At 30.6% G+C, this 24,373-nt stretch overlaps 1 protein-coding gene across 1 annotated transcript in view; it reads right to left on the bottom strand.

Annotated features, from left to right (window-relative positions):
* Positions 1-11,576: 11,576 nt before the first annotated feature.
* The window catches only part of LOC145292194 (neuronal acetylcholine receptor subunit alpha-3-like), a 442,298-nt gene continuing 429,501 nt past the window's right edge, over positions 11,577-24,373 (bottom strand). Inside the window, exon 7 of the mRNA XM_080138499.1 lies at positions 11,577-13,273. Coding sequence (XP_079994625.1) covers positions 12,759-13,273 — 515 coding nt within the window. The 3' untranslated portion in view covers positions 11,577-12,758. The remainder of the gene's footprint in view (positions 13,274-24,373) is intronic.

Here is a 24,373-nt window from a genome sequence, read left to right as displayed (position 1 = left end):
AATAAAAAATGTCTTCGACAAAAAATAAGACAATGTGTTTGTATACTATTTTTTTGTATATTTCTGCGGTTATATTTTGCAAATTTTCTTTGTAAATATTTTTCCCCTTCCATTTCTTTATTTTACAAAGAATCCACCAAAACCTTTACCGAAATACCAGTCTTTACTTTTGTCTCTGTTATAATCGCAACGACAGTGGTTTAGCTTTTGTTTTGACTTTTAGTTTTTGTTGTCAGATGGAGATGTTTTTGTTTAATTGAAAGTTCGCACATGTTTCGTTGTCAGGTCATTATCATACATGCGCCTAGCAATAATCAACGCAACCTTTACGAATTACTAGCATAGCTACCTGTCTTTGCCTGGGTACATGCATAACAAACCAGAAGAGTTGCAAGTGTGTGTGTCCCGTTTAGGACAAAATCAAACTCAAGTAAAACACACATTGCTTTAGGTTCCTTTTTCAATGCACACACTTTTGCAACTGCTCCAATAAAATAGAACAAAAGTAAAATAAATGAAACATGATAAACAGAAAAATGTCGACCTAGTTTCAGTGCTGTTTTTGAACATTGACTTGTAAAAAACGAAAATAAAGTAATTGTTTCTAAGCGCAAAATAATTTATTAGTTATCCCAAGTTAATGAATTGTGAATTCACACTCGTTGCTCTAATATGGTTGGGGTCATACTAAATCAGAATATGTCATGATAATAAGTGTATCTTTTGTAGTTTCTGAGTTTTTTCCGGGCATACACACAGACAGTACTATAACAATGTTTTCGTTAAAACTGTCTGAACGAGAAAAGGATGGTTTCAATAATTGTACAATGTTTTGATTTGAGAAAATGTCAGCAAGTTATTAGCTCATTGCAAAAACGTCGAAAATCTCTTGCATCTTGATGTCTGAGATATGGTTTCGTATTTTCTGGAAGCAAAAAAGTTCGAAAGAATATCTTGTATGTCAAAAATGTACAGTGCGAACTTTTGTTAAATAAAAAAGAAGTATGTTATTTAATTAAAAAATATTTTCTAGTAAGGGCAATATGACAGAACAGAGTGGAAGAGTGAGAACTTCATAAATCCCCTATTATTCGTTCCTGAAACTCTTTAATGCAAACAAAAACTGGGCCTTCGCGCAAACTTTAATTCAACGATTATCTTTCTTTTGGGCGCAATGAAAAACATAAGATTTTACGGGTGTATCTACAATTTTGTTATTTTTGCAATTACTTTTTTGCTTTTTTGATGCATAAAAAATAAAAAATGTGTCACAATATGTTAAAAAAATGTATATATATACATATATATAAATACATATATATACATATATATACATATATATATACATATATACATGCATATATATATGTACCACGGAATATATATATATATACATACATATATATACATATATATATATACATATATATATGTATATATATGTATATATATGTATATCTATATATGTATATATATATATATATATATATATATATATATATATATATATATATATATATATATATATATATATAATGGTCTGATGCCAGGACCTGAGAACAACGTATTAATTAATTATATAGCTAACTCTTAGAAAGTAAGGTGGCGCATATGACTTAAAACCAGTGGTACGAAATACTGCAGATATATGACCAGCTCAAAAGAGATTAAATTGAAGGTAAATGGAAATAACGAATTAATATAAGTAAAATGACATTTAAAAAAGAAGACAAAATATAGAGAAAGTGTCTCTTGGGTTTATTTAGATATAATTCCCCGTAAGCTCAATGAGGCGGGGGACAAGAATATTAGACATCTGTTTTTCTATTATCCTTTAACGTGATATCGCTAATTCTAAGTCAATTGAGTAAATAAAGAGTTACTTAAAAAGACATATCGAACAGTAATAACATATTTAACTGAAAAAAGTTTTGAAATTAACAATCGACAATTGAGAATTAATAATCCGAAATTGAGTCTCTTATTGGCTTATTTGAAATACACTTATATACATAAACTTATTAATACAGACAAGAATACACTTGTACGCAAATATAAATACATTTATATTATTATATTTATTTAATTATATGAAATTACGCTTGTAATAAATAAATGCGCCTAGGAGTACTCACTGGCATGCATATGTGCGTATACAGTGAGATTTAGATATATACATATTTGCATGCTGTTTAATTATATATATATATATATATATATATATATATATATATATATATATATATATATATATATATATATATATAAGATCCTGTGAGTCAACTTATGCACATTTTATCACATATATAGAAATTGTTGCGTTGTTGTCACAGAACTCGAATACGATTATACATTTTGCTTGTTAAAATCAAACCAACCTCAGTTACGAAGTGCTTTAGATGAATTGTATGAAATTTCCAGGTTGGTATCGGGGGGGGGGGGCGTTTAATTGACTGAGGGGATGCAACCCCGAATAAACTCGCCTGGCGAGTTGACGACAAGGAGTTACTCCACATAATCCCTCCCTCAACCTGCATGTTAAGCACATGTTTACCGCAGCGAATGATGACATCTTAGAGCTTAGTAGTTTTCTTATGAAATACATTTATGGCAAGTAAGCTACACAGAAACGTTTATGTTTAAATCCTGAAAAGAAATCAGATTAAATACACAAACTCTTCCTTCGAGAATGAAACATTAATGTTCCGGTTTAGCTAACTTGTCATAAATATATGTTCATACATATGATGCATGTTATGTCAGATGAGTCAAATGAAAGGAATGACTTACTGAACATAAATATATGCTTGTACGCATACGTGTTTTATGTACACCTATGTCTCGAAAAGTTAATACATATGTATTAAATACATTCATACCTATTTTATATGCATATGTATAAATATATACGTATATATATATGCTGGCGTCGCTCAAAGTTCCATCATGGGACCACCCTTTTCTTAAACTTTCATCAATGATCTCCCAAATCACATTTTGAGATTATTCATAGACATTTATGCAGACGACACCGCAATCTATGCCAACACTTCAAAGACCAGCAATAACTAAGATCTTTCTGAATCTTTTTCTTTTGATTCTGAGAACGTGGCGCAATGAGGGAAAAGGTGGCTGGTTAATTTTAATGCATCGAAAACCAAGCTTCTTTCCTTTCATTATAATCGGTCTGACCCACATCACACCCCAAATGAAATGAATTGCTCTCGTATTAGGAAATCTCTATGTCTTAACAAGCTTCTGGGATTGACCTTCACCCTTGATCAGAAATAGAACACATACATCAAATCTGTTACCAAAATCGCTAGAAAAATGGTTAGATCACTTTACCGCTCCAATAGATATCTCACCGCTGATGCAGTTCTCTACTTGTATAAGCGCCAAATACCCTAAAATGGAATATTCTTGCCACATCTGGACAGGAGCTGCTCGGTGCGCCCTATCAAGCCATGATAAAGTTCATAACCGGCTTCGTAATCTAGTAGATGATATCTTTTTCTTTTCCTTGCAACCTCTTTCGCATAGAAGAGACGCTACGAGCCTGTCTTTGTTCTTTCGTTATTTTCATGGCAGGTGCTCGACTGAACTCCACAATCTATAGGTTCCCCTTGACAAACTTTCACAAAAACACTCGACTAACTACAACCATTATATATGATTTTCTCCACACAATTCTAAACATAAATTCCATGAACAAAGTTTCTTTCCCAGATCTGCCCGCCTGTTGGACCTCTATTTTACTGGCCTGCTTCCTGGTTGAATACAACATGGTGGCCTAAAATTCAAACACATTCCTGTTGTTCTGTCCCATAAATAGATTCTACCCAATTTACACCATTAGCGATTACTACCACCTTACATGCATTAACTTTTATTCTCGAGTGGTTTCCGGACCTTAATGAGTGATGACTCCCAAGTAATATATATATATATATATATATATATATATATATATATATATATATATATATATATATATATATATAATATCGCCACCCATCGAAGAGTATTATCTGAGTTAAAGGCAGACAAAATGAGCTTTCGTATGAATATTAAAATATTAAAATATAGTAAATAATCATCTCTTTTCCTCTTATCTCTCTTTCTGTATATATATATATATATATATATATATATACATATATATATATATGTGCATACGTGTTATTATATTATCAATTACGTCGTTTTTCATATTTAGTAAGCATATACGACTATACATCCACAAACATAACGTGCACACACACACACACACACACACACACACACACACACACACACACACACACACACACACACAGAGAGTCTTTACTTATTTTTCAAGCTATATTTCATCACTGATCATAGTCGCTAAGCATCTCAGTATGGCATCATACAATTAACTATATATGTGTCTCTGTGCGTTCATATACCAATATATATTGTACCTATATATATATATATATATATATATATATGTGTATATATACATATATATATATGTATATATATACATATGTATATATATACATATATATACACGCATATATATATATATATATATATATATATGGTATTCGCATATATGCACGTGTATATATATATATATATATATATATATATATATATATACGCGTACATCTTTCAGTGCAGTTATTCACGTTTCCGTTCTATATGGAAAGCATTACAAATATTAGAAAAACATGTGTAAGCAGTGGGGATGACATATGTATATGGCATTTGATTTATTTTCATTTTATAAATTTCCAGAACTAAATTACCGTTGCAAGAGATCCAATACACGAGCACCAAAATGAAATGTAACATGAAACCCATGAGATGTTCTAATGATAGTCATAGCACAGCGACAAGAGCGCAAATATCAGACAATTTGTCTGTGGATATTTGCTAAGTCATGTCCTGTACAAAAGTTTTTATGTATATCTCGCGCATAATGATTTATGTTTGATTTCTGTCCTGGACAGTTGTGATGCCGTTTTTCTATTCATTCTCTCGGAAAGCTGATATCCTCACCAGGATGGAGGCAACCAATTTTCCATAGTATTCTGATTATTCGAACTACTGTTCTCATCCTGAGTGTTATTAACACAATGCTTCGGTTGACATAACCTTCGATCTTCTTCAGGTGCATCTTGTCGAACTTGGAAATCATTTTTTCAACCAGATATACCTAAAGAATGTCGGTGGTTACATCGAATGAAACTTTGTGAAAATAACACTCAACAAAGGAACAGTAATCCAAATAATACAAATTTAATGAAATTATTATTAAAGTTCTCGTTTCAACACTTAACATAATGCATAATCAAGAAATTAAAATGTTTCATTTCTCAACACAAGCGAAACATTTGTAAACTACGAAGAATAAAAATGGTTCTAAAAATGTAGTAACTTGTTTAATTATGCTTGGATGCTTTTTGAAATTTATTTTATTAAAGACTAATACATAAAACAATTATCGGACTATATTTGCGACCTAAACTAAAAAAATGAAATTTTTATTGCTTCGCCATCTTTATGAATCGTCATCTTAAGAATTCAGAAACATAAATTAATTTTCCGTTAAACTTTTATTTATTCATCTTAACTTATGAATATCTATTTCTTTAAGTAAGAATTGTTTGAAGAGATTTAAACGTCCTACTTTACTCCAGGCGTTATATTACTTTTTAATTAATTTCCCTTTTTGTCAATCTTAAAATAAAAATTCAAACTTTCTTACGTCACATATTAAATTCAACCAATCAGCGCACAGTATATTTTTTATAAAATCATCTTGTGTATATCATACTATATAACACACAGTATCCAGACGTACATTTTAACATTTTATTTAAGAAATTACTTCCAACGAATATACAACAGTTAATTCTATCTTGGTTTTAGCGTGAAGCCGACTGTGTGATTTCATACGCTATCCTTTAAGGATGAAAAGAAACGTACGAAATACCTAAGACTGATGGAGCGACATACATTCCGTTAAGTTTCCACTGGCGTAAGAAAGTTTGGATTTTTATTTAAAGGGTTTCAAGTAAGTTGCGATTGATGGAACGCAGATCTGACGGGTGGAATATCACAACTTCGTTCCATCAATCACAACTTACTTGAAAACCTTTAAATAAAAATCCAAACTTTCTTACGTCACATTTTAAATCCCACCAATCAGTGCATAATATAGTTTTTATAAGATTATACACTCAATATCATACCTCATAGGCTATCGCATCTTGAATATACAGCAGTTAGTTCTACCTTGGCTTTAGCTTACGTAAACGATGTAATTATTAAAGCAGTTCTCAATGTGCCGAAGTAGCACTACATTCATCAGATCGAGCTATTCACCAACACAAGTGATTCGCGGTAGTTCGGAACGTGTTCACCCATCGACTAAAACTAACTATTCTTGATTTGCTTGTGTTCATGTCAGCGGACGTAGTATTATACATAATTTTCTAATTTAAGTTTTAAAATTTCTTTCATTAAAAAAGAAAACTCTCTTAGTCTTTATAGTATTATATACAAGATCTAATTGTTAGCGACATGACATTTTCTATATTGTAAATCCTATTCTTTTTATAAATACTAAATGAATAATAATAATAAGAATAAATAAATAATACTACTGTTACCACGTAAACAAGGAATTATTTTAACTTAATGTAGAGGCAAAATATCAGTTTGCTTTTACAACCGGAAGTTTCAGTTATATTACTTTAAAAATCCTAACTCAGAATGCGAGAAACTTGTTCTCAAATCCAGGAGAAACAATCCAAATTACTAAGTTGAAGTCATTTTTAAAATGGAAATTATTGACAACGATCAGAAAGTGTCACACACATCTATCGTAAGTACTAGTTTATAATTGTTTGATTTATAATTCTTTAGAACATATATACATAACATATGGTAAAAGAGTACATATTGTATACTCATAATTGAACTTGATCTATGGCGGCTGGAAATTTCCGTTCATGTTTTTCCGACACTTCTCATATGTATCCCTTTATTCATTATTATCAGTGTTTGTTGGTTTATATGTGAAAGTAATTGCTACCCGAAATAATTTGACCGCATTCTTTTTGCAACACAAAGTAAATAAAATCCGTTAAGATGAAATATATTCCTGTTGGTTGACACTATTATCGCAATGTTGAACATCATATCATTTGGAACAGGAACTAGCTAGAATGTCTAACAGATAAAAAATAAGACCATATGTACATGCAAATATACATATACACACCCATATATATATATATATATATATATATATATATATATATATATATATATATATATATATATATATATTCCGATCCCGCATTTTGCTAATTTCTGCCCTCTGATTAGAAGGAGAGTATTTCCTCGAAACTTCGCGGATTAAGGACTATCCACTTATCTTGTGTTTCCTTTTTAAAATTAAATATGTTTTTAACTCTTTTTCAAGATGTTTTATAACATATTTTATTAATCATTTTTTCATATATATATATATATATATATATATATATATATATATATATATATATATATATATATATATATTGACTGGCGACGCACGTTCTAGAAGAGACATTAAATTAATATGTACTAAACTAGACATTGCTGTAAAACGGGACAGAAAAAGTGCACAATGTAACTGAGGACATACCAAATAACTTCACGTGGTGAGTAGAGAAGAATTCAGGGAATCTTTTCTAAATCTAATGCTCAAGTGAACAGGTCAGAAAACGAACGCACAAAGATGTCGCCATAGTTTGATAATATATATAAACATACTGTGTTCGAGTGATCATTTCCCTCTATCATATAGAAAGGCTTTTTTTTTAACGCATACTGAATTGAAAACTTTTATTATATATTTATATTTTGCGTGTGTGTGAGTGCGTGTGTGTAATATATGCAATCAAAAATAATTACTAATAGTTGAAAGTCAGCGATTTAGCATTAAAAAAATCATTCTAAAAAAGAATGATTTATTTCATTCTTATATATTTATTTCGTGTTTACCTATTTAAGATTGGGAATTATTATATAACCATATATATATATATATATATATATATATATATATATATATATATATATATATATATATATATATATTCCTATAAAGTTGTTTTTTGTGTATTCATATTTATATTAAAACCCCTTTTTTTCTATCTTTTTTAAAGAAAAATTCCACTCTTTTACATATTACGTTAGCAAAAGATCTAGCTAATTTGCATATTCCTTTAAACATTCATTTTAATTAATTCCCTATTAGTGTTTTTCGGTTTTCTTATGGAATGATCATCATTAGTTAACTATTACATGTAATTATATTCATGCAGATATTCTACATGATTTATACTTGCGTAATATTTGCGTAAAATGTTATAGTAAACACAAACCTCTTTCTATATATATGTATGCGTATATATATTTGTTTTAAAAAATTGCCTACCAAACTCCTCTGTCAGTTTTTGGTCTACATACATGAAACGTAATATATAGGGCATTCGAACCTATGGTAAACCTTATATTTTGATTTTAGCCGAGGAAAATCGGTGCGAAAGTGTAAAAATTAAAAAATTTGTCAGATGAAAGTCGAACGACGGCATTACGAATATGCGTGCGTAACGTAATAGCTATGAGTTCATGTTCCAATTTTTAGCCCTGCAGCAAACATGACTTCATAGCTCAGGCATTAACGCCAAAGGAAAAAGTATATCGTAAGCTAAATGTTTTGGTTTCAATTCTTGGTGATAGCGCACGAATAATTAAAAAATTTTTTTTTAAATCATTACTATATATTAGGTCCAATAGAATATAATAATAAATATGAAATCTGCAATTATTAAAGTATCATATTTAAGCGTATTTCCCGACTGGGCAATGCCGGGCTGCCTTCTAGTATATATATAAATGGACTCGCACTTCAATTTCGCCATATGAGATTCCACCAAGTTGTTCGGAAATCTTATAGATAATTTGTTTTATAGTAGTTAAGGCTTTGTGTAGAACTCACCATGTTTTTGGTATTACTGGTAATATTTGTCAGTGTAGATGACTGCCACAAGACATAGCATACAGTCGATCGCACATGTATGAATATGCACATATATGCATATATATGAATATGTATACATATATGTTTGTGTGAGTGTATGTGTATGTATGTGTGTGTGTGTGTGTGTGGACGAATACAGTAAAACGGAAAATTTACTGACAGTATACCATAAATATTGACGGGAAACATTTTAAATATTACAAATTACAATTAGTAAAAGATTTTATGGCTTTGTATGTAAACACTTTCTTTTGTTTCTATTACTAATTTAATACATTGGCAATATTGACTGGTAATTATTACACACTTTTTAAAACTAATACTTGATACATGTCTGATGGAATCATACCTTGTACGAAAACGTCATATAAATAGAATAAAACTTATTTCGCAAAGAAATATCCTTTTATTAATCGTGTCGGTCACACCCCAGTAGATTTTCTGATATTTACCAGGTATTCAATATGGCAGAAAACTAAAGAATACTGCATACGTGTTAATTAAATAATTAGGAAACAATTTCTATGGGGTGAAGAATTACATTTATGTAATAAATATGAAAATCGTTTGTCCATCTTAGTGTGAATAAAATCGTGGCTCGTTTGGGATTTCGCTACTTTCAACAATTAGACCGGATCACATATTCGATATTCATCAAATACACGATTATAACCCCGTCGCAAACTTCAAAATCGTGCAACATTTTAACGAGAAAAGAAATGTGTAAACTGCTTATATGTCGAATTTATATCATAGACCACGAACTTACGTAAGCAGTTAATGTCTGCGTTCATTTATCTTGGTGTAAAAATGATAGGAAACAGCTAAAAGGAGGAGAAAGCTACAGTTTCTAAAGTATAAAAAAGTTTCATAAAAATGAAAAATCACAAAGGAAATAAACACAAGAGATAAATAAACATCTTTACGCAAATCGGATTGCCAAAAATACACGGTGTATTTTCTAACAAATTATTACCAGATACGCTTGTGCGTGACAGGAATATAAACAGAGAATTGAAACTGTACAGGTAATCGTCTATAAAGGTATACACGTATTTATGTATATAAATAGATTTTATGTATATGCATTAATATATATATATATATATATATATATATCTGACAAAGGTAAATATAAACAGGAATGTGTTACTGTATAATTATATATATATATATATATATATATATATATATATGCCTATGTATACACATTTAAATGTAAACACACACACACACACACACACACACATATATATATATATATATATATATATATATATATATATATATATAAACGAGACAAAAACTTGGTCTGTAAAGAAAATACAAACATTCCTAAATTTTGTGTGAACCCTATATATATATATATATATATATATATATATATATATATATGACAAAGGGAAATATAAACAGGAATGTGTTACTGTATAATTATATATATATATATATATATATATGCCTATGTATACACATTTAAATGTAAACATATATATATATATATATATATAAACGAGACAAAAACTTGGTCTGTAAAGAAAATACAAACATTCCTAAATTTTGTGTGAACCCTATATATATATATATATATATATATATATATATATATATATATATATATATATACAAACACACAAATATATATATATTTATATGTATGTAACTTTTTATACATACTTTAGATGCTTTGGGTCTGTTGAGATTTTCAGGAAAGACTTTTTTTGTACAATGCGCTTGGCAGCATGCCAAACTGTTTCCTGTTATTTGATAAATACGTGACAAGAAACACTGATAGAAGATCATATATCTTCTCTGATATTTTGCTAAAGAAAACGTTTCAATTGCCTGATTAATATATTTGGATAATTCATTTCAATCTTAAAACTTTCCAAACTTGACAAATAATGTAAATTCATCTATAGAACAGCCCATTTATTTTGTCGCCAAAATTTTCAACCGAGATACAGATCGTATATATATATATATATATATATATATATATATATATATATATATATACTTTCTATTTGTTTCTACATAAGCAGTAATAAGTTTGCTACACATTTATGAGCATGTTTTGGTCAGATAATTACTAGCAACTAGAGACGTTTTCAGGCGATACAGCTTATACGAAAGCAAAGTTTGCGAATATATATATACATGTATATATATATATATATATATATACATATATACATTTGCTTTCGTATGAACTGTATAAAAAGTATGTCGTGCCTAGTTCGGTATTGAGCACTTTTGCATTGACCTCGTTAAACTTCATTGGTTACTTCACCTCTGGAAAATAATAACTTCGGATTGTATATATATATATATATATATATATATATATATATATATATATATATATATAGAATGCTAACACTACAGCTTAGCACATTCTGTAATGTATGTGTATTTTGTGAAATAACCGATATTAGAAAATTAGTTCAGTTTAGAAAGTTATCTCTGTTTTATTATTCTAATGAAAGTGATACCTTATTCCTACTTTTTAATTGCGGTTCTGCATCCTAACATCTGGATAGATATACATACACACACGTATATATATATATATACATACACACACACACACATATATATACACATACATATATATATGTATATATATATATACGTATATATATTTATATATGTACATATATATAACTATTTATAGTCATCCGCATACAGTACTGTTTCGTTGTATCACAACTCATCAGGGCAGTTAGACTAGCACCGTTAACTTATGTAAAGAGACACCCTTAAACTCAATGTCAGCTACTGAATATAGCAAGAAATAATGTTTCCGAAATGTAACGATTACACTGTCTGATAACAAAATTTCATAAATTCCTTCACAATTAAAATACACATTGGCTTAAATGAGATGACTTATGTATATATAAATATATACATGAATCATCAATTAAATAATTGTGAAACAATGGTTGAAAGTTCATTATCAGACAATGTAATCGTTAAATTTCGGAAAAAAATTATTTATTGCTGTATTTAGTCGATGCCATTGACTGTAAGGATGTTTCGACCTATATGTCTCTTTATACAGGCTATTACTTAATTATCACAGGCTTAGATAAAGCCAATAAGTTGAAACGTTCGCACTGTCAATTTAAAAATGACGCATATACACGTATACATATATATATACACACGCTCTACTAATAAAAATATTAGTATTGAGCACTATTGGTCCGGTAAATACCAACATTATTACTAAGTAATAACTTTGAATGTATTTGGAAGATGATTCGCTTTAAAATTTATTTGGCCCAGGACTTAGCTAAAAATAAGCACGTCCAATCAACGATTACGTGTATTGATAAGTAATCCCAACGTGTTGTCTATCATGTTGCCCAGTTGTTAAATGTTTTTAAATCATATTATTTGTACAGAACAACTGCTTTTGCTGACTTCCTGTTGTTTCTCTCTTTACTCTTTCATCGATTGTTTGTTTTTGATAACATAAAATCTTTGCTCCGTTTTGTATATTCGTAAACCAATCAGCGTCGGCGAATTTCTTTTAGACTTTTAAACGTCATCTATGTGTTGCTTTTCAGTGTGATTTCTCGAATCGTCCATTTATTTTGTTTCTCCTCCATTTTAATTTCTTTCTTTCACTCGCAAGTCTTTAAAGTTAATTATCTTTAAAAGAAAAGAAAATATGCTTTCAGCTAAAAGCTCCGAGCACGATCATCATCATGAGGTTAGTTAAAATAACTATGAAAAGGGTAAGTCTGAAACAGAAGCGATCGACAGCACGGGCAACGCCCTTCCACGAGTCCGGCCGTCGAGTCTGGCCACCCTCTCGACTATTTTCCTGTTTCATAGATTTTTTACGGCGAACGCCCATCCGAGTCGTCTGGAAGACTCGCGATTCGCTTCGCCGGCGGCTGTGGTAGTCACTGCCGATCGTATCCTCTCCCCAGCATTCAATCTGTCCGTGAAGGTCTTCAGCGACGTGCGGCCGTGTCCAGCCTGTCTCGGTCATGTGTTCCGGTGAACTGTGTTGGCTGACGATACTGCTGCTGCCCCTCGACAACAAGGGAGAGAAACTGCTAACAAATTTCTGCAGCCAAACAGGGATTGGAAATTCATGATCGTTGCGATGGTAGAGGCGTAGGATGCCGATGGTTGTCATGCATGTTACAGTACCGATAATCATCACGGTCACCAGATAGACGTCTGAAAAGATAAGAGAAAAAGAAAGGCAAAAATATAATGGCATAGCTTTTATGGATTTCATGATAAACTAGCAGGACCTGTGTCCCGGCGCTGCCAAAGGAAAATAAGTAATAATGGTTTCATTAAATAAATATATCAACAAAAAGAAATTGTCTTAACAAATATCCAACAATAAAAGTGTGAAAATCATATTTATTGTTTTGCGGTACATTTCAGCTGCCCTGAAAACTTGAAATAAAACTTAGTTTAGGGTTAAGTTAAAAAATTAAAACGTATTTCTTCGAAAACAAAAATTAACTTTTGCTTGAGGATTTGGAGAAATTATTCAACAACAAAAAATATTTCGAAATGTTAAAGTATTAAAGTTTATGAGTCTTTGGATTTCCTTTTTTAAAGCACTATATAGACGAAATATCTTTATTTCACTCTTTTGTAAAATATTTCCTGACTCAACGAAATCGATAAAAGTCTGCGATAGAACCACAACCACGTAGATGTTATTTTCGCGAGGAAAACAATGAATCCTCAAATCACTAAAAGTATGACGTTTCAGATTAAAACACGAGTAGCGATTAAAGTAAAAAAAAATGGAATATCAGTAACTAAGTAAAATACAAATCAACCAAAAAGAAATGAAGAGATGGCTATGCAGATACTATAAACTCTGAAATGCCACAAAGACCACAATAAGATAAATAATAGAAATGCATAAAATAACAGTAAAACTGTTCGACATTTGTTGCGATCGAAAATGCCGGAAGTCAGAAAACAATCACTTTTCACGCAATTTTTGTGTTTATTTTTATTATCTACTTGTTAACAATCAGCATGGCACGTTGTTGCAACGTTTCAAATAAGTTGCATTTTCGTTGATGAATTGGTTGATTAACAGCTATGCGATTCATTTAGATATTTACACAGAAAAGCCATGGAGCTACCAGATGAAAAGAGCTAACAAAGACCAACGACGATAATCGATATATACCTTTTGCCTTTTGGTCTTTGTTTCGAAAAGAGAAAAGCAGTCAGTAGGAAAAGATGTTTCACAAGCTTACAGCTGTTGGAAAGAAGCTACTGAAATAGGAAGCTCTATTACAATGAGGTATCAGAACAGTGAATTGATGAAAAACATTTGACCAACGAGTCAAACGAACTGGAACATATAAAGCAAGGAAGGGACTAGACGATTATGATGAAAACAAAAAAATAGAACAAGTTGAGACTAGAGAAGTTGAAGTGAAGCAAAGAGATTTAAGTCAATTGAATCGCAGATACATTTCTGTACATTATGAAGAACTTGGTAAAATACGATGCCGTTGTATTGCTTGGTTTTGGGTAATTCATCATATTGTTTCAGCAGGATGGAGTCACATACCACACAGCGCGCGATACGTTGTGAAAATTGGACCTCTGGATTCCACCATACACGCGCAGGACCATATTTAAATCATAAAATCCAAAACATTTCTTTGGAATAAGCCACATATTTGTATGATAAAATATTTTTTCTATGATTTATTTCAATTTAAAATTCGTATACTCTAAAGAACCCTATTTAAAGGAAAAGTAATATATATGCGCACGCTATACTATACAATATATATATATATATATATATATATATATATATATATATATATATATATATATATATATATATATATATAAATGTGGAGGCTAATCAGAATCGGAATCAAGAATCCTAAAAATTGTCACTTTTTAGAATATCTGAATCGGTATCGGAATCGAATAAAATGGCGCTATTTTTCTATGCTAAAAACGCTTATTTTAATAATTTATTCACTATGTTCGTTTTTATTTAAAATTTAATTTTTCATTGCCTATACTAATGTAAACATAATAATAACGATTTTAAAATACCAAGAAAATTAAAACCAGTAGATCACCTCATGAGTATATTTTTACGTTTGCGAAAATGCGTGTTTGAGGTAGTTTGAAAAAAATAATTAAAAGAACAACAACCGCTCTACAGTTAAAAATTTAAAGATTTATAAAGAATCAGGATCGATGATTGTGTCAGAATCGCTTACTGTATCGGGAAAATTCTGGAATCGTTCCATCTCTAATATATATATATATGTATACACATATATATATACATATATATATATATATATATATGTATATATATATATATATGTATATAGTGCAATGTTTTGTTGAAAATTCAAAGACTCACGTTTTCTTTTTTATAACCTTCGTTTATTTACTGGATTTTTCCATTACAGCTATTTCATTAATGGGCGACAATTTTAGGATTTATGTTTCCGTAAAAATATCCTGCCTCAACTAACTTTTTCAGATGTTTATCCATTAGATTTTTACAACAAATGGTATATTTTTAACATGCTGGATATCGTATTCGGGTAAAAAGATTTCCACAGCCATGCTTTCTCACTTCCTCCATCTTTTGGTCTTATGTAAAGATAGTTTTCTGTTTTAACACGTACTTCCGTATTTTTATTATTTATTCATTAATTATTAATTTTTGTTTAATTTTCCCTGTTTTTCCTATTTGTTTTTTCCAATTATCATATAATTTTATATAATTTTATTCCTATATTTATGCGTGTTTATTTTAATATTGTTTTTTTTTTGCTTAGTGTTTGAATTCGTATTATATTACCCGATGCAGGGGAGGTCATTCTCGTGGTATCATTTTTTATGTAGGATTACGCCCCTTGCATTTTTTTTCCTAATTTGCTTTAGCGCGTGAAATTAAATATTTGTTTCTGTGAAAACACCCGTGGATCACACACACACACACACACACACACACACACACACACACACACACACACACACACACACACACACACACACACACACACACACACACACACACACGCACACACACACACATATATATATAGACGAATTTACAAGGTCGTGACACTGGATATGCTAATGTTTCGTGCAAATGGTTCGTAAAAACCACAAGTCCTCGCCAGGCAAGTTTGTCTTACACTGAAGAAATCCAAACTTTTGTCCAAAACATAAGCATATTAAGTGTCGCCACCATGTAAATTTGTCTGTATCAATAAAAACATATATTGCTCTTTTTATTGAGCACTCTTTATAATCTCGTTAAATTCATGAGTTTCCTCTCTTGACTACCTATATATATAAATATATATATATATATATATATATATATATATATATATATATATATACATATTTTATATACTAGCAGGCTGGCTAGCGTTACCCATTCGTAAAATGCGCAGAAATATTACATTTTTATTAATGCAGATTTTTCATTTATTATAAACATAAATACCGTATTTATTAAACATTACGTTAAATTCCTTTCAAAAAGATGTAAAAAAAAACCCGGAAAGAAACTGAGATATGTGCATGCGAGTACAATGTTTTTTCTAAATAGTTCACTTTTTGTAAGTAAAAAAATTCTCGAGCTGAGATCGAAACCAACACTCGAAAATAGTGAGTCAAGTACAATAACCATTAGGCCAGCTTGTCAGGGCTTTAAAAAGTATTTTCAACCATATTCCTTCTAACCATAAGGAAACTGTATTATAAAGATTTGCGCATACGTAATCGTGAAACAGTTGATAAACAGATAAAAATCCAATGAACTCAAGTACCAATCTTTTAATTTTGGCACCTTAGTAGTCTGGTTTTTGTCCGGATAAAAACCGATTAAAAAGTTTTCCACGTGTCTGAATACCCTATATACCAAAAGTCCGTAGATAAAAAATTCGTTTAGTGTATAGGTTGAGAATTGTTCTAACAGATACATTCTCACTTTTATAGATATATAGATGTACACACAAACACAATATCATTATACAAATTTGGTTGTGTACGTGTTTACTGTGTGTACAGACTGCTAGTAAAATGGCTGAAAGAAAAGAGTAACTCTTTCGACAAATGATCACACAGGAAATTAAAATCAGATATATTGCTTGCATTAACTCGTAGTGAGGTTGAACTTATAAAGCTAATAAATTCTTCAGATAATTACAAATTAAAGTTAATTAAAAGAATTAAAATTATATTTTCTTTCAAATATAATTCTCAGAACAAAGTTAATTTAGCACACACTTTTTTTGCCGTAAAAGTATATAGAAAAATGCTTTAGGGAAACAAATCCGAATTAAGAAAAATAAAATGCATTGCAAGGTAAATTTTATGAATTTGTTTTATGAATAACAAACAACTGATAGCAACCAAAAATGTTTTAAATAGTTTTTGATTTTTTTAAAAATAATTTTTTGTTCAAATCAAGATAAATATTTACTCTTTTTTAATTCTGATTTTTTTTTTAGATAAGAGCTGATTGTTTATATTACTTGTATTGATCGGACTATTGTTCGCATCTTGAGTGTTATTTGTGCAACGTTTCGGGCAGATTGGCCTTCGACTATCCTAGGGTAATTGGTTGTTGTTTGGAAAACTATAAAAATAATTCGCTTAAAATGAGATTTAAATAAACGCAAGAAGTGAACTTCAAATAATGAGTACTTTAATTAATTTCGGACAGTTAAAGTTTGTACGATTCTAAAGTTAACTGGAATTATGCACCATTCAAGATCACTGAGTTTGATATTTTCAAACGCTATTTCTGTTGACTTAATTTAATCCGTTGAATTACCCATACAATTATTCGCATCGTTCATTCAATTCTAAATTTTGATATTTTATCGATTCATCAGCAGTTTTACTTCAAAATATTTCTATTCAAAATCTCATACACATTCATATTTAACCACATACACGATGTTGGATCAATGATTTTATAAATAAAATCGCAAATCATCATACATTTTTTTTACATATGATTTTGTGGATACGCAGACAAAGAACATGGTCAACATCCGAACGTTTACAAACCCACAAGTCAGCCATTGGTGAACATTTATTAAAATGCCAAATCTGTATTGACAAATACAAAGATGAGTAATTCTCTACCTTGCATAGAGAATGTTCGAAGACGCATTTAAAACATTCTCAAAGCGTCAATCATCTCTATGAACAAAACGTACGCCTACAACTTGGAGCTTATACAAGTATATATATATATATATATATATATATATATATATATATATATACATATTGTGTACAGAAAGTTTTGGTACCGTCGGTTTCAAGCCCGATAATAAGGCCCGTTTAAGGTATCCTTATCAAGCTGTCTTCAGCCAATATTCGTCTATTTTATAACCGGAAGTGTGAAGTATATATACCTCGCGAGTTCACGTTTGAATCTCGTTTTGTTAACCCCCCCTTTTTATCGGATGATGTAATACCTAATTTTAAACTTTGAATTATTTAAATTTAAGATCTAATTTCGAAAAAAAATTTCCTTATATAAATCGATTTTAATTTGAACCCAAATTAATTTAAAAATCTCTTTTCTTATGTATAAAAAACCTTAAATATATATTGGTATCGGTTGAAAACTTAAAAATTCGTTTAATTATATCGAATTACGTTTAAAATTTTCCAAAAATACGTTTAAAGTTTAAAAAAAAATATTTTTAATAATCACGTTTAAAAATTTCGAAATACGTTTAAAAATATTTTTTAGAAATCCAAATCTTTCAAGGTTTGGGGAAGTGAGTATTTGTCTATCCTAAGTGATTTCCCTTGTATATTAACATTATTATATTTTTTTCTATAGTTTTAAATTCAAAATAGATTGTAAATTACATTTATAAAGTATAATTAAACTTTTATTTTATAAAATACATTAATTTAAAATCTATAATATAATTACGATTAAAATCCAAGTTTACCGACTAATCATTTTTGTATTCACAATTTTTTTTCCTATCACACACACACACACACACACACACACACACACACACACACACACACACACACACACACACACACACACACACACACACGCACACACACACACACACGCACACACACACACACACATATATATATATATATAATCAACATCTAAGTGTTGTTCTTTTCATTGATCCAATACCAATATATATTTTATATCCGATACCAATATATATTTTATATCCGAAACCAATATATATTTTAAGGTTTTTTATACATGAGAATATATATATATATATATATATATATATATATATATATATATATATAATATTGTTACACGCGAGCGCGATTAAGTGGCGAGACGGTTACGAGAGTCAGTTAATATGCGTGATGACAAGGATTCATCTGTTTTTTTTTTAATTAGATTTTTATTCGATCGTTGAAAAGAAGAAAAAAGCGAATCATTCATCTCACCAACGCGTTAATAATAGAAATAACCCATACAAGCCACCCTCCATACCCCTCGTCACGTCACACATTTCTTCATTCTCTTACTCTCCCCATATTCGTTCTTCCTCTCTAAAGATAAGAGACAGGAAAGGCAAGTAAATGAACATAAAAATTGGTGCACAAACAACGCACATGGAGTAGAAAATATTTTTCAAAAGTTTATTCCGAAATCAACCGTCGAGATAGACAGACAAGAGATGACAGGATCCGTGGTGAATAAATTATTAAATTCGCTAATTAACTCAGTTTGGTAATAACTGCACAGGATAAAGGACCAACATGCTTGCATATATTTATCGACGCAGCAAAAAAGGGGGAAAAGGAATTGTGCTTACCGCAAATCAGGGAACGGACATGTTACCGTAAATATCAAGCTTGAAATTGGACGATGACTTCTCTTGAATATTTTATTTCTATGGATATTTAATCTCATTTGAATTATACCTTTTCTAAGGAAAAAGTACTAATCTCCTCTTTTATCTCACTCTTGTCCAGTTTCATGAACAGCCGATATCAAATCTTCAGACATTTGTTTTCGTTTGATTATATATTGTATATAATACGAAGAAAATGTAAAAAGGAGAAATGAAAGACATTAGATAATTTTTAACCTTTCTTATTTGCTCCTCTTTATTTCCCGTTGGGACATTACGTTCATTTTGGTTTCAGAGAAAAAAGAGAGAAATTGGTTAACTTACGAACTTCATTCTTTTACCCCGCTTTGTTTAGATTGATTGGGACATTGCATTATGTGATTTTTTGTGTTTATTAAATTCTATTGCATAATAAAATACTTGATATAAATATATATATATAATCTTGTTGTATGTCCGGTCATTTTTTTTCTTGTCTTGTCGAATTGTGCTCTGGGTTATTTCACAACGGGATTGATCTAAGAACTCGGGTTACTTTGTCATTCGGATCGTAACATACCACGACCGACATATTATATTTTTCTTTTATTAACATGATAATCTGGAACCTCGACGGTAGCATCGTAACAATATATATATATATTTCGATATTAACATTCCATTGATAAAAGCTACTGCTAATATAATCAGATAATACCATTATGATATATATATATATATATATATATATATATATATATATATATATATATAATTAGCGAGGACAAATGATAACTTCATTTAGTCTAAAATATAAGACTGCCTTTATATTTACTACTTTTTTAATTTTGTATCAATGTGTTTGCAACCGGAACAGTTATTATTATTATTGTTATTGTTATTATTATTATTATTATTATTATTATTATTATTATTATTATTATTATTATTATTATTATTATTATTATTATTATTATCTTTTAACGTTCTTATCTTGTTATGCTCTATTCAGTTTAATAGATGATTAGATTAATACACTTTCAATGCTTAATCAAAGGATTGGTGTAGTAAATGTACTGCTGTCCTGAAATCATCTGTCCAGGTATTTACTTCTCCGTTTTGGTGAATGAAGTAATGTAGTATCTGTTGTCATGAGACCATCTCCAAAGACATTATATCGACCTAGTGAGGAAATGTATTTTTTTTTACTCACGTCCATTTCCAAACAAGGCACTTCGACACTTGAACATGAGGGGCTACTATTTGGAACCATGCCTAGGAAAAATAAACGATAGGATGATCCTTGTTGAAACAAAGAAAGACGTTCAGCCCAGAATGCATCCCCAAGAAACGCCAGCATTGATACTATGGCTTCAGACAGTTTGGCGTCAATTATTACTTTTACTTCTAGGATGAAATCTTTCTTTTTTTATATGTAAGGAAATTGTTGAAATGGTTGACAATTACTTGTTTTATTGCAAATCAAAACTCATAATTAATTGATACAAGCAAGTAACGAGACAGTAAAATTCAATATCATGCAGTTAAGAGAAGTCTCTCTCGATTTGGAAAGCAATCTTGTATCTTATCACTCTGTCGCATTAAGTCAAGCATAGATAAGCAGTAGTCAAGGACGACCAGAGATGCGTCTTGTCAAATTCTACAAATGTAAGAAAGTGCGCCACATCTCTATGCGTAATGCACAATTTGCCATTGATATTCACCTTACAAAACTTACGTAATGGCTGACCAATGTACGATCGAATTTCTAAATTATAATCTTTTCGAGCCTCTGTTTATCTCTGATTTGACGGATAATAGCGAACGTACGTTGAATTTTTATGCTGATCGTTTAAGCAAACCATTCGTTGATGTCAAATGAATAGAGTGTATTAATTTTATCCGATTTACTTTTTTTTAAATGGCGGATTAAGCTACGTTCAGTTAAAATTAAGTTAAAATATGAGATTAACGTTCTCCCCATCTACTTGCACTGTTTCTCTCCGTCTCTTTTCGCACGTTTAGACGGTCGCGTGAACAGGAAGCAGAGGGACATTTTAAAGAATAAAGAAATTCCTTCGTTTAAAACATTTGTAGTAAACCACGCTCATTCATTTCTGAACTGCTTTATTAAAATAAAAAAAAGACAAAAACAACAACAAAAAACACATTTCTTCATTTTGTAGTTTCAGAAATATTCTGGCTTAATGAATTCAATAGACATTAAAAACGATCTACAAATACAAATAAAAACTTCGCTGATGTCGAATATTAAAGTAGACATTTGCTTTTGTTGAATGAGTAAACTACATTAATTTTATTTGGATTGTTTTCTTTTTAAATAATGGATTAAGCAACGTTCGATAAAAATTAAGTTAAAATCTATATATATATATATCTATATCTATAAAAGTGAAAGTATGAGTGTGCGTGTGCCTGTCTATCTGTGTACATTTCCTTACATAATAACTCTGTCAATTTTCAGTCTACAGACTCGAAATTTGATATACAGGGTATTGAGATTTGGGAAAATCTTTGTAATCCGTTTACGGCCAGAAACTTGGCTGCTAAGGGGTCTAAGTTCAACGATTTGACCTTTGAGAACCCTACCAAACTCCTCCGCCAATTTTTGGTCTAAATACTTGAAATTTTAGATATAGGTTCCTTGGACATGGATCTAACTTAATAACTTGATGTGAGCCCAAAACAATAAATGTTAAGGGGTCATAATAGGAGTCAAAGTTATTGACAGAGTTATTGCGTAGGGAAGTGTACACAGACAGAAAGACACACTCGCACAGACAGAAAGACAGACACTTTCACTTATATATATATATATATATATATATATATATATATATATATATATATATATATATATATGCTAGCAGTTCCGCCCGGCTTTGCTAAGGCCCTATGTACTGTTCATAACTTTATGTGCATATGTATATATTAAAAAGTGTGACTATGTACGGTAATGCCTTTCTATATAATAGGCTTCCTGAACTACCATAAGGAAACGTTGGCAGAGACCACATACGTCAAATGTTTTAAAACTTTGACCCCAATTTTGACCCCTTAACATTTTTTGTTTTGGGCTCAAATTAAATTTAAATTAAAATGTTTGACCACTGTCCAAGTAACCTTTAATTTCAAGTGTTTAGATCCAAAATTGGCAGAGGAGTTTTGTAGAGTCTGCCCAGTTCTGTAAACTCTGATATCTTGCCAGCCAAATTTTCGCTCAAAAACTGATTTATTTTTTTATTACAATTTAACCCCAAACAAGGCACATTGCCACATTAGCTACTATCAGAGACCTAAGCTAAAAGGGTACTATGTAGGAAGTTGGGCAGCAAGATGTCTGTTCTTATTACACTTAAACTTCTGTATGTCAGTACAGTTGGGGAAGCAGGGTCCCGTAAGGGAATTCCAAAGTCTAGCAGTTCTGGGGAAGAAACTACTGGGGTAGAAAGCTCTCTTGCATCTAGAAATATCTACTGTGTAGGGGTGGGATTTAGCTGCTTGTCGGGTTTGTCGCGGTTTTTTACGTCGAGGGGATACAAGTGCTTGCAGTTCGTTAGAGCATTCACCATTAAAATACTTATAGAACAGGCAGAGGGATGCAACATTTCGTCAATGGGACAGAGGCTGAAGCTTAGATAACACGTTCAGGACCTATCAGGTTGGCGACTCTCTTTTGAAGCCGAGGAGTAAGAGACGAGTAGCAGATGAAACAGCCTAAAAATAACAACAATACTCCATACATGGGCGAATGGTGGCCTTGTAGAGGCACAGTATACTTTCTAGCACGGTAGATCCTGCAATGATCTCAGTGTAATTGTTCCAACTCATGCTTTCTGTGAACGATAGGCCGAGGAGTTTAAAAGATTTACTTTCAGATAAAGAGTCTTTGGCCATTGTTATTGATGGTAGAGAAGGTTTCTTGTAATTATTTAAGGAAACAAGTTTAGTCTTAGCAGCATTGAATGTGACCATCCATTTTTGTACCATTCTACTACAGATTAAAAAGCTTGCTGCATGTCTGAATACTCTTTATGTAAAATTTCAAATATTCAGATCAAAATTTGGCTTAATAATTTGCTAGAAATCGCAAATGTAAAATCTTTTGAACTTTGACCCCTTGGAAGCTAAATTTTCAGCAAAAAAACAGTTAAAAATCTTGCCCTATGTCTGAATACACTTTATGCAAATGGTTAGACCAAAAAATTCCTGAGTAATTTGGTAGAGACTGCAGAGGTCAATTTTTTAAAAACTTTGACCCAATTATGACCCCTTAACATTTATTATTTTGGGTTCAAATCAAAGAAAAAAGATTGATTGATGCCCACGTAACCTATATCTAAAATTTCAAGTGTTTAGACCCAAAATTGGCGGAGGAGTTTGGTAAAGTTCTCAAAGGTCAAATCGTTGAACTTTGATCCCT

The sequence above is a fragment of the Euprymna scolopes genome, chromosome 13 (genome assembly GCF_053919585.1).
Source record: "Euprymna scolopes isolate OS-2025 chromosome 13, ASM5391958v1, whole genome shotgun sequence".
Classification (NCBI taxonomy): domain Eukaryota; kingdom Metazoa; phylum Mollusca; class Cephalopoda; order Sepiida; family Sepiolidae; genus Euprymna; species Euprymna scolopes.
This window is presented reverse-complemented; position numbering and strand designations above follow the sequence as displayed.